A 12,972-nucleotide genomic window follows, 5' to 3' on the forward strand; every position below is an offset into this window, starting at 1 on the left:
CCCCCCCCCCCCCCCCCCCCGTGTTAAAGGGAATCCCCAGAAATAAGTGATGGATATAACGACTGTACAGGTCACATACAAACCCAATAGCATCTCAAACCCGGTTAAATAGATCCTCCATTCATTACAGCGGCTGTCCTGTTGTGTGTAGGTGTTGAAGCAGCCATGTGGAGCAGAGAGAGCGCTTCTCTACTTCTCATCTGCCTGCTGGCGCTCACAGCTCTCTGGAAAACCAGGTGAGTCTTTAGAATAGGAGACGCCTTGAATGATACAGCTGTAGGCCGAGGATCACTCACTTTGTCTCGGGGGACGGACTGGAGGTCTCTATTTATCTAGTTATCTAGTTTTTTTTTTCCTCCACTCATTATCAGTGGACACACAATGTGCAGGAGTGGAGACAGTTACCGCCTTCAGCAGCCTCAGTCTGACCATAAAAATAACCTGGAGGGCATGTGGGTAATTATCTACTGCCTTGTTGAAAATATAGCTTATCGCAGCAGGCCTGCCATTCTCAGTTCTTATGGTTTACGAGGTTATTTAATTTTACAAATCCCCAAGATACACACAAAATAAATAAATAATTCCTCTATAACAGGGTACTTTTAATTGTCAATACCCTCAAGTCAGGATAATACAGCTAATATCAGTACTGAAAAGCAATATTGTGAATAAATGGCTTTTTTTCAAGGGGACAACAACTATCAAAAAAATAGTCTTTTTAAAAAATGTAATAAAAATTATTACTTTTAATAATATTTCTGAACATTTGTCCAACCTGCTTTTCACCTTCATTTTTACTAAACCTGGGCGCCTTGGTTTCTCAATGCTTTTAAAAAAATCCTAGCAGAGGACGTCTCACATTGTCACATCAGGTGTTAAGGTGTCTTTTGATATAAACCAGAATCAGCTGCTCACACGAGGACAGTTGTCAAAACAAAGACAACCAGTGTAAGAAGCATTAGAGGTCATTTAGATAAGGTCACTGAATCCCTCTTTAGGCTCCATCATGATCAAACCGATGTCCAGCACAGATTCTGAACATTTGTCTGAGAAAGGCCTTTTTTTCCACAGCAGACATTTTGAGATGTCACAATAAGAAAAGTTCAGGTCTTTATAAAAATATGAATTCTGTTTAGCTGCTTCAGTTGTTATAGTAAATGCTGGCTCACTGTCACAAACTGAAGAACTTGAATACAACAGAGCCATCGTTAATATTATTAGTCACACCTGTGCTTTCACTACCATGACAAATCAAGAGGCCTGATTTGAAGAAAAGTCTATTCGCACCATCAGAAGAAAACCTTCCTTTAGCATTCACACATTAATTGGAGGCTACACAACACGGTAGAAGTTTGCTAACTAGTGAAACCAGATACAAACATGGCATTGTATGTTACTGGTCTTGAATTAGCTCCTATCATATTAGATTTTTATAATGTAACTGCTAGTAATTTTAGCTTTGTAGTCACCACTGCTTCTTTCAAGTGCGAGCTACTGTGTTGTAACGTTAGCTATCATAAATTCATGATATTTCCAACATTAGCATCAGTATCTGTAAAGGTAAGGTATGAGCTGATATACTGTAGCTAGGAAAATGTCTTACATAGTTTTTGGCTTCAGAAAACCACACCAGCTAACATTATAGCTGGCTAACTACAGAGGAAGCCTGGAAAACTAGCTAGTTAGCTACTTAGATATCGACGATAGCAGGCTGATGTTTACACAAAACAATTTTTAAAAAGTTGAACAAAAGTGAATTAATCAAAGTTCACAGATAAATGTTAAAGTTTAAGTCACAATTTCCTCCACCTGAGGTTTTCTGCTAATTATTTAATTTATGCTTTTTCTGGTGCAATGCCAACAGCCTAAACATACAGTATGTATACTGTTGTGATATGGGTGTGATTTTGAAGTGCTGCTGCTTTGCCTGGTAAAATATGACATCAAATTTAGCCTATTAACAGCAGTAAATCGGCCACATTAATCCAACACTTTCTCTCATGCTAATTAGAGAAGTGTGGACCAAACAGAAAATACTCAGAGGTGAAAAATGATTAATATTGTACATACATTCCCTTTTCTTGCTTAAAGTGAAATATGCCCATAACCTGAGCTGTTACACCAGAGCTGGCGACAGTGGTAATTATGTCGAGCTTTAATGTAGTACCTTATCTGAATTTATTTACCATGAATCTCCAGCTCTGATTAAATTATCATATTCAGTTGTGTTTTGGCTCTAAGATCAGATGGCTCACAAATGTTCTGCCTTGAACTGGGTCATCCATGTGGATGAGAAACAATGTGCATGTGTGTGTCTGTGTGGGCACGTATGAAGTCTCTGCCAGATAATAACGACCCCTTTTCTTCCATAAACCAGGCCTCTGAGGAAAACAGAATTATGAGTCTAAATGTATTTAAAATTTAATCAGATTCCCGTTTGTTGAAGTGTCCGTTAGCTGGTCATGTTGTTGCTGTGTGTCTGTCGACTAGATCGGTGAATGCCGATGCCACATCTGATGCCTTTAAAACCAACATCACCCTGTTCACACGGATCCTGGACAGACTGCTGGATGGATATGACAACCGTCTACGGCCTGGTCTCGGAGGTAAGGAAATTATGTTCTACCAGTGGATGTACAGAAGTTATACAATCTAAAATTTTGTTATGAGACATCAAGTCCCTGTCTTTTTAAATGGTTGATGGCTCATTTGGAGTGAGAACATTTCATTTAGCATCAGCTTTTATAGTACCGATAACCTTTGGCAGCAATCCCCTCAAGAACAAACTGACAAACACACTCTGTGCACAAAACATTTAGGTTATATAACACTCACTCCACTTCCTGGAAAGTAACAGCAGCAAAACTGGCCACATTTAACCCCGAGGAGGCCTATATTTCTACTATACTACTGTAAAATGCCCACTGTCAAATACCTGGGAAGAAACTCTGGGTGCATGGAACAACAGCAGAAGTCCAGCAGTGCTGTGTAGTTGTGCTCCAGGGTTTAAAGCCAGTTTAACTGTAAGGACATGTTTGAAATCACTGGTATGTCAAATAACTTACATTTTTAGATATTGCATTAACTGATTTTGTATGTCATTCATTGGTCCATTCCCTCTTAAATATTTTTAAAGGAGCAGTTTCAGCAAAGTGTAACATTGAAAGTTGATTGATTTAGTTGTATATAATTTAAAATAAAATATATAAAATATTTATAATACTTTTAATAACATCTGGTCTGCCAGAAATTGTAATAAGTAGATATAACCAAACCCTGAAATTGCAACATTTGGAGTTGCTCCTGTAGTATTTGCATTTTCAGGCGCACAGATCCCTTTGCCTTTTTGTTTGTTGTTAGTGTTGATTCAATGGAAATCTGTCAAACCACTATTACAGTCTAAATACAACTGAAGTTGGAAACACTTACATATTTCACACAGTGCTGTTGAAAGTCTGAAATCTTTTTTCTCCCACTTTGAACAAAAATTTGTATCAACTATCCAATTTATATATATATAAAATATAATATAATTTGAGCAATCGGTGTGATCACTTTCTGGATGTTGTGATCTTCTCCAGTGGCCTCAGTGCTTCTATCTCCATCCTCACCTCTCCCATCATCCTCCATGTCTAGCATCTCATTTCCAGCTGGCCCCTCATCCCAAAGCTGAGCCCCTCCCTCAGGATTCGGTGCCATTTGAAATTCAAATTCCTGGGGCCATCAGCCCAGCCCAGGAACTGCCATATGGGGAACAGACCTCCTTTAGCTTGGCAATGCTCAGCCTGTACAACTGGACCTACAGTAATAGTGCTGCTAGTTTATTTTCTGCTCAAAGCTGTGGCCTATTACTACGGCGTAGCTCCAGTATACATCTTACTTTTGTCTTGACATTTTTGCTATAGCCCTGGCACTGACAAGATATTTGTAGTCCATTGGGAAATGTATAGGATTTTATCAATAAAGCTGTATTGATTTTGCCTGAAAAATGACCAGCAGCAGACAGCTCTGTAGAAGTGATTGTGTTAAAGACAGACTCAGGAGAGGTCTGCGATCTGAAAGAAAACTTTTGAATAAAACATTCAAACATAAATTAGACACTTTCCATCCAAGTGTCTTAAAGTACCATGAGCACATAGATTTTTGGCCCCAGTGGGAGCCAAACCCCCAACACTGTGAGTGTAGTAACAAACTGTACCCAACACCGGTCCGACATCATGGGGCAGAATTGAGTCTAAAAGGGGAAATAAAATGACATCAGATGGAATTTTCCACGTTGTACACACATTAGATCTGTATGTCTCATCTGTGGGAAAAACATGTTAACGCCTCACTAGACTTTGGGTTGTAACACATCTGTAATGGCTGCAAAAGAGCCTCATCACAGCTGCACGAGTGTGTTCCCTCATACATACTATATATTCAGGGATACACAATCAGGCCCTTTGATAGTTTCCGTGGTTCAAGTAGCATGCCACAAAAAAGGAGGCTGAATCCCAAGAAAATCTCTCTCTGTATGAATCATTAATCCAATCATTTATTTACAGCATCATTACAAATTACCTACATACATACAGAGTGTATTACAAAATCAATTTTCCCTACACGTTATCATTTTTGCAGTCTGACTTTGTAGCTGTTCTGTGCCAGTTAAATCTATTTCACTCTTCAGTACAAATTTTCTTTTACATATTTATATCTACCAGCAGCTTGAATGTGTGGACAAAATAATAAGAATACCTGTATAATACAATGCAATGAATCCATTATAACAACTACCTTAAGGGTAGAATCAGTTGCATATCTGTTATTTTAAATTGCATTAATGGTAAGATCTTATATCAAGGCTGAACATTGTGTTATTGTTTGGATGTTTTCACTAAACTGTGAGACAGTTCAATCTGCACTCATGAGCATTTTACTGTCTTATTGCATTGAACAAGAGATGTGAGTTTTTCAGCCACTGAAAATCAAATGATGAAGATGGAAAAGATGAATCTAGGGCAGAGGTTTTCAAGATGAACCCACGTGTCCCCTTGGGGCTGCTGGAGGGTTTCAGGGGAGAGAAAAAACTACTGTAATTCAACAATGAATGAATTACTGTGTGGGTTTAGGCGGCACATTTCTCTTGGATTTATTTATAGCAAATACAATATAACCACAGCCATTTGATTGCTAAATAGGCCTATTGCTTTCAGAAGCAAAAACATCCATCTAATATATCTAATATAGAGCCTATAATGTAACTACTGTGGACTAAATTGTAATCCTAACTGCTTTAATCCTGCATTTATTTTTCATACTTGTCATGTGTTTGGGTGTTGAAGCAATACCAAGCTCTTTTAAAAATGCAGCAATTGGTGTCTGTCGCTTTCACTGAAATCAAGCCAGGCTGCAGAATGAATGCAGAAAGCACAGTTGCTCCCACATCATCATTAGTGTGACTGTGAGGCAGCTCACTTCTGTTCATATTCACACTTCTGCTACTAATTTGTTTTCTACCCCAAAAATTTGTCATCTCACTACAACTTCATGCTCAGAGCTATACATTATCTTCCAGCTTTAAAGCTGCACCAAGAAAGAATTTCATTAGGGAAAATCACATCTTGGGGATGCAAGAGCCATCCTCAACGATAAAGATGCAGTGAATTTGTCATGAGCACTAAAAGAAAGGTTTGTCTTTGAGTACGGTCACTGCTCCAACAGAAGGTGAAGAATAAAATCTTAAAAGGAGAACACACACCCTAAACACAAGGAAGCTTCTCGTGTGTCCCAGACTACCTTTTAGAGTTTAAAGAACCGGTAAAATTTATATTCAGCCATAATAAGTAATCTTTAAAGCTGCATTAATCAATATTGTTATATTGCTTTATTTTATATTTTACTGTTCCCATCAACCCTCTTTCCCTCCCAAAAAAAGGAGCTGAAAGGACACTTATTAAGTTCAAATGAATGCTAATGTTGCTTCTTATTGCCTGAATGTTTAAACTGGCAATAGTTTGTTAACGCTTAAATGCTAACTGATGAATTCAGCTTCAAATGAGCTAATTATAAGTTTTGCTATTGCTACATAGCCTGCGTCAGCATTAACAGCTGTTTACTTACCAGTCTAGAATAAATATTGTGAGTTCAGCATCAAACTTGATTCCTTTATTCAGCAAGAGCTGTCTCAAGAGGTGGAAAGCCATGTCAGTATCAACTCTTGTCTCTATCACGCCTTTTTTCTACTGAAGTTAGCATGCTAACCAGCTAGCCCCAGCCCATTAAAAAATCACAACACTGAAGTGTAAAACTGATTTTCAGACTTTTGTAATTGTGTAAAGTTTTGTAAAGTTCTAAAAACTAAAAAAATAGCTATTTGCTGTGGTGCTCTGACCTATTTTCTGTGCTCTGGCTAAAAAGACATATTTCCCTTGTTTAAATGAATATTGATGAACATTGGCATTGTTTGCAGTGCCGATAATATTGTGGCGTCTTCTGGTTGGATTCTGGTTGATTCAGAAAGTGATGATCTTGGTGCCATGGTGACTATTTCTGATCAAAATGTCTGTTTTAACAAACATTGCAAACCACACAAAAATACAACCCTTCACCTACAGTGCAAGACTTCAGCTGTTAAAGATATTTAATTATACAGCTGTAATAAACTTTCTTTAATCGCTGTTGTGTTGGCGTAATCAGCGGTAGGGAAAGGAAGGCGACAGTTTTGCAGATTGTTAAAGTTGATTTATTTGCTGCTATTAAAACTTAGGACAGTTTGATCAATATAGTCAAATCAAGCTTGGCTAACAAAGATTTCATCTCTCTGAACTGATGTCACTCACTCCCCCTTTTTCATCCCATACTCCAACAGTGGGGTTTTGTGGATGCTCTTTATCTTTGTCCAAACAGGCAACAGTTAAGTTGACATTTGGATAGTTGCACAGCGGGGTGCACAGTCCCCGAACACAGGCAGGTTGTGTCTGACCAATTAAACATGGTTCAGCAGGCACATCTGTACCAAATGATACAGATGATATGAAAAGCACATGTTTACAACTGTTCTTGCTGAAAAATGAACTTAAGGTATTGTCCTTGTTCCTATAAATAAGTGTCCTAACGACCTCGAGCATTAAATGCACTCTGGGTATTTTTAAATAGTAAACACGTATTTGTCCCGAGGGCTGTGCTTTTCTAGGTTTTGAGGATGCATTGCAAGGATGCATCATTCATACAGATATGGTTAGTTTTGCTTGTAAATTTGCTCCACTCATGCAATGCAAACTGGACTGGAGCTGTCACTTGGTGGTGGATTTTGTTTTGTTTTGTTTGTTCTTTTTTTTCTGGTGGGGGTTTTGATACAGGTTTGTTATTTTGTTGTTGTGATATAAAATCATTTTCTGTCAAGGTTTAGGATGAATGGATTGAATAGACATGTGTTGGTCAGTCAACCTTTTGATATATAGATATACATACATACACATACATTCATACATATATGTGTGTGTGTGTGTGTGTGTGTGTGTGTGTGTGTGTGTGTGTGTGTGTGTGTGTGTGTGTGTGAGAGAGAGAGTGTGTGAGTGTATATGTATATTTATATGTGTGTATGTATTTAACAACCATTAAAACAAAAAAAAAATCCACCAGACTGAGCATCTTCATAACATACTTAATATAATACAACGTCGATCATCAAGAAACCAAGTGCAGAGAACAATAGCAGTTATATTCATTAACATGTCATGGCATTAAGCATTGCTGGTGTGTGAAATCATTCACTTAGTCACTAAATATAAGCATCATTTTACTGAAGACTATTCAGTCTAGTGTGTCAGGCCTGGCAGGCATCTAAATGCATTTTTCTCTCTCTTTTCACAATGCATGATGGTAGTTAGCTCTTGACCAGTGACCATTAATTGTACACAACTTTTTACAGTATATTGTGAAATCATTTGAGACTATAAGGTATGAATATTTTCACTTATTAAAATTTGGACAACACAAAAAAATGTTCAACACACTATATAATGGACTGGATAGTGACTGACAAGGCCACTGAGAAGCTGCATTACCCCCTTATGATAAAATACCATATTGTGTCACAATGAGTGTGTTTAGTGTCAGACATGGATTTTACTGGGTTGACGTTTTATGTTTGGCTCCAGAAAGAACCTTTCTCTTTAAATAAGTCAAAATCTGATTATTTTAAATCAGCCTGAGCCACACAAGGCCTGGTTTACATAAATAAATGCACACCGCCATATGTCTTGTTAAACGGATCGCACCTATTACCCAGCAACCTACCTGTCACTTCCTCTTGATTTACATCACCTTATAAATAAGAAAGCATTTCCATAATATGTCTTGTTAGAGGGACATGGAAGGTGGCCCGTCCTGCCATGCATGAGAGCACTTTACTTAGGAGTAATGATCTCTTTAGATTGTATGTGAGATGCTGTTTGCTGTGTAGTACAGAGTGTAAAGTAAAACGTGAAAGCTTTTTGAATTGGCCGAGCATGAGAGATCGAGCTTCAGTAATTATTGAAAGAGACAGAGTGTAGAGAAAGCAAATGGACCTGATGCAGCAGAGCTGATGCAGTCGCACATTACCACTTGAATAGGAAGCATATGAAGCTTTGCTCTTCCTATCTGTCACATCAGTATGAACATTTAGGACAAATTTCATAGGTTTAAAATCAAAGCTTACATGTCACCATGGCGCACTAAATTTAATCTTACAGGAGCTGCCCATAATCGGGTGAGGTATAGGTGAACCGAGTTTGTACACAATATATTGTTGTTCCATCTGATTGGCAGACAAATGAAATTACAAATAAATGGATTCATGAGGAAGATCGGCTAAACAGTTAAATCTGACCTTCACCATGTGTCTTTAGAAGGTATATAACTATAAAAACATTGCATCTTTACATATGCTAAACATTGGTCACACTCAGAACATGATGTATTTCTCTCTGCTTGTTATTTAAACTTATAATCCTTAAAATGTCAGCCCTGGTTGATTTGATGACATCTGTGTAACTGGTGGGAACAGAAACTGCAATTTGATTTCATGCTGCACATGGTGGAAGTGGTCTTATACTCACCAGCAGGACACAGTAAAGTTGGTTACCTCGCCAAGACATTGGAGGTGTTCAGCCTGCAGCTCTAACAGTGGCTGCTCCTTCTTCTTCCATTACTCCCTGCAATATTTCAAAACCAATCCTCTGTCAAAAAATGCTGAAAATGACCATGTCTTATTTTGCAGACACATTATTTTGATGTAGTCAGCGCTGCTACATTTCCTATGATGCTACACAATAAAAGCCACCCTGTGTGACTGCTTTTAATGTCAAGCAGCAACAGTGCTAAAGCTTGGGTTTGAGTAACAGCTCTAACATGGTTGTGGGAAAGTGTAATAGCCTGTGCATCAGTAGGTCATTTGAATCCCACAATGAATGGCAGACTCCACCACTGATAATATGAAACTACCATATAGCGAGATAATCACTGAATATAAATACATCAAATGGCTATTGATGGAAAAACTGAGACCATATATATTATCAAAACTAGGATATAATTTCATGAAAATATTAATGATTATAAATTTAAACTCATTGTTATAGGTGTTCAAAACCCATTGGAAAACGTCTCAATTGCCCTTGTTTCTCTTTAAAATAATGAAAAATGAAGCTTTTAGCACAGAATATTCTGCCAGCTTTTTCTGGCCTGGACTAAAAATCTGCAAAACAAAATCATCAGAACGATGAGAGAAAACAGCTTACCATATTCTCACATCAATGCCTTTAAACTTTCTTCTTTTTGCAGCATTTTGACTTTGTTTTTTTTCTCATTTGATGCATTGATGCCTCTAATTGCTGTTTCCTATCCAGACAGGGTAACTGAGGTGAAGACAAACATCTATGTCACCAGCTTTGGACCAGTTTCAGACACAGATATGGTGAGAGCAAGATATCGGACATTTATTCATTGTGTTTAATTATTCATCCACATCTTTGTTGTTGTATAAACATATAGAGAACAACCCCATTCCAGAGGACGGCTCTGTCCTCCCCGCTCATACCTAAAGGAAGAAAGATGCTGGTTTTGCTTTATTTTTAGTTTCATTACGGCTTTCCCTCCTTTCATAATTTCATCATCTCTCTTTCTTCCTCTCTCCACACACACGCGCACACACACATCACGATGTTGAAGTGGGACCAGTATTCCTCACTAGAGCACGACATCTATTCATCTGACAATTTTCATCTTATAAATTATTGAAAGTCCTCTTGTTATTCAAGTCACTCCTTTGTTTATCCTGGGCTTTCCTGTTTATCATTCTGAAACATGCACCCACCTTCACATCATATCATCAACGCCCCCTTCTATTGTTGAAGACCCATTTTCCAAGTGATTGATCTATTGATTTAATAGTTATGATGTTGAAGTTCAATGCAGTGGTCTCTGAAAGATATGTAAAGTAGAAGGCACACAGTTGAACATAAACCACCATTTAAGCAGAACTGGTCTCAGAGACAGACCGGTAAATCATTAAGACCAAAAAATGATCTCATGAAAATCCCAGATCCAGCCCACTGTCCAATAAACCTCAGCCTGTTTTTTCAATATTTTCAAAATATCCTACAAACAGACAGATGGTTGGACAGACAAACCGCTGACCGTAAAACATCATCTCCTTCACTTCTACTGGCAGAGGTCATGACTGAGTTGGCTACAGCCACTGGAGCTTATAGCCCAGAAATATGTGTAAACTGTGAAATCAGTGGGGTATAATCATCTCAGTGAATGCTCAGGTTTGGGAAAATTATAATATTATTATTTATTCATTATTAAAATAATATATCGTGTAGCAAAATAGGACACAAGGCTGAAAATGTGTGATTTATTTCAGGGTCTACTCCTGCTCACACAGATGTCTCATAAAAATGAGCAACAGCATGAAATATTCTCCTCTGACCTCATTGATTTATTCCGATACTACAGAGCAATTCACCTGATTGCTGAGGTGGCTGCATGATAGCATTTCTAAGATTTATAGGAGGTCCACTGACAGTCAGAGCTGGAAAATGAAAGAAAATTAGGAGAAAGAAAAAGAAGAAAAGATACTGGGTTCAGCTTCACAAGCTTTAGTTAAACAAAGAGGTGAGAGGTAGATTCAAACCCACAGGCCAAAAAGCTTTGTACTGTTTGGCTGCAGTTTTATAAATAAGCACATACAAGGTGAGGTGTGTGAAGTGACACCATGCATTAAAAGATCATTTTGGTTTGACCTGTGAAACATGGGTCTTATTTTCATTCTTCAGTCAAATTAATGGCAACATCGTTCCCACAGGTTTATTTATGAGATCTCACTAAAAAAGACGTCAGACGTGATGAGAATCAGAAGCAGGTCAAACGATCAGACAAGTTTTAAATATAAGGCTGTTATATTTATTCATTTATTTACACAGGCAAAACCAATGACGATACCAAAGAATTCATTCATTCATTGTTGGTTCTTTTCATGTCTTTATATTTTCTTTCTTTTTGTTGTTGTTGACAATAACAAATCAAATTTATCCTTTAAACACATACTCTGGTTAGCCAATCATTTGGAGGGGAAAACTACAGTAATGGTAAGATTATACCCAAATAGTTTTAATTATTACAGACCAACTTCCAGTTTCAACTTTGACCTACTTTTACCATACTTTTCATTTTCACTTCAGATGAAATGGTCTAGAGTCATGAGCTCAACAGTTGGCTTGAGTAATTTGTGTGATCATCTCACTGCTCATATTAGATATTATCATAACTTATGGTAAAGATGGAGAAAACTATGAAAACAAGTCCCAAACCATGTAATAAAGCACAATTATCCTGTCACTGTAAGAGCTGACGTATCCTAAAAGAATTAAATTGGTCTCAGTTTCAGTGTCCCGAGATCAAAATGTCAAAGGCTTCTCAACTGTGTCAAGAAAAAAAAACTCTGGGGGGAATTTATCTCTCCCTCTCACTCGCTGTGTGTGAATCACACAAACACACACACACACTCTGTCACGTACACACATTTCACAGTGCACTGCTTTCTGCCCTAAATCCTTTCTCGTGTGGTTTCTTTTGACAACAGAGGATTGTAGGTCAAGGGGTTGTCTTGGCCTCAGAGCCAGCTTAGGAAAACACCGGCTCAGAGAGCTGTGTGGAGCACGGAGAGCACAGGCCTCACCTTGATGGAGCTTTGACAAATAGAGAAAGCCACACGGTGCCCAGGCTTTAAAGTGGCAGGGGAAGTCAGTCATGAAGAACTGCTGCTTGTAGGCTCCCATACAACACGGTGGTGGAGAGTGCCGTCTCTTTATTTTCCTTTTTTTTTGAGAAGGAGTGGGATTCATTTTCATACATGTGAAAGCTGAAACACGGAAATAGATTTCTAAGTAATGGAAGCAAAAAGTGTTAAGCTGTAGAGTTTAATACATTTATCTCCTCTGCCCGTAGGAGTACACCATAGACGTTTTTTTCCGGCAAAGCTGGAAGGATGAGAGGTTGAAATTTCATGGGCCGATGAATATTTTGCCCCTCAACAACCTGATGGCGAGTAAGATCTGGACTCCAGACACCTTCTTCCACAATGGGAAAAAGTCTGTGGCTCATAACATGACCATGCCTAATAAACTGCTGAGGATCAAAGATGACGGAACGCTGCTGTACACAATGAGGTAATTCAAGCAGAAGCGTGTCCTGAGAAAAGTTGTAGTAACAGTAAAGTTGTATTTATGTTTTAGACATTTTGGGAAATACACTTATACACTTTGATTGATGTCTGTGCGCTAAATATGAAGCTACAGCCAGCAGATCACCCAACACATTAAACCCCATAAAATCACATTGTGCTTTCACTCTTTCTTTTAGTGTGTTAATTAATGAGCTTAATTATGTTTAGACAGAACCAGGCTTGCCCTTTCCCCCTGGTTCCTGTCTTTGTGCTAA

The 12,972-nt window shown here is 38.1% G+C and overlaps 1 protein-coding gene across 1 annotated transcript in view; it reads left to right on the forward strand.

The window, feature by feature from the left end:
* The window catches only part of gabra2b (gamma-aminobutyric acid type A receptor subunit alpha2b), a 31,992-nt gene that overhangs the window by 692 nt on the left and 18,328 nt on the right, over positions 1-12,972 (forward strand). The window contains exons 2-6 of the mRNA XM_023395934.2: positions 152-236; positions 2,491-2,606; positions 9,876-9,943; positions 12,481-12,701; positions 12,926-12,953. Coding sequence (XP_023251702.1) covers positions 166-236; positions 2,491-2,606; positions 9,876-9,943; positions 12,481-12,701; positions 12,926-12,953 — 504 coding nt within the window. The 5' untranslated portion in view covers positions 152-165. The remainder of the gene's footprint in view (positions 1-151; positions 237-2,490; positions 2,607-9,875; positions 9,944-12,480; positions 12,702-12,925; positions 12,954-12,972) is intronic.

Source organism: Seriola lalandi, unplaced genomic scaffold (genome assembly GCF_002814215.2).
Source record: "Seriola lalandi dorsalis isolate HSWRI2012SDOR001 ecotype SW California unplaced genomic scaffold, Sedor1 jcf7180002054971, whole genome shotgun sequence".
NCBI classification, from domain to species: Eukaryota; Metazoa; Chordata; class Actinopteri; order Carangiformes; family Carangidae; genus Seriola; species Seriola lalandi.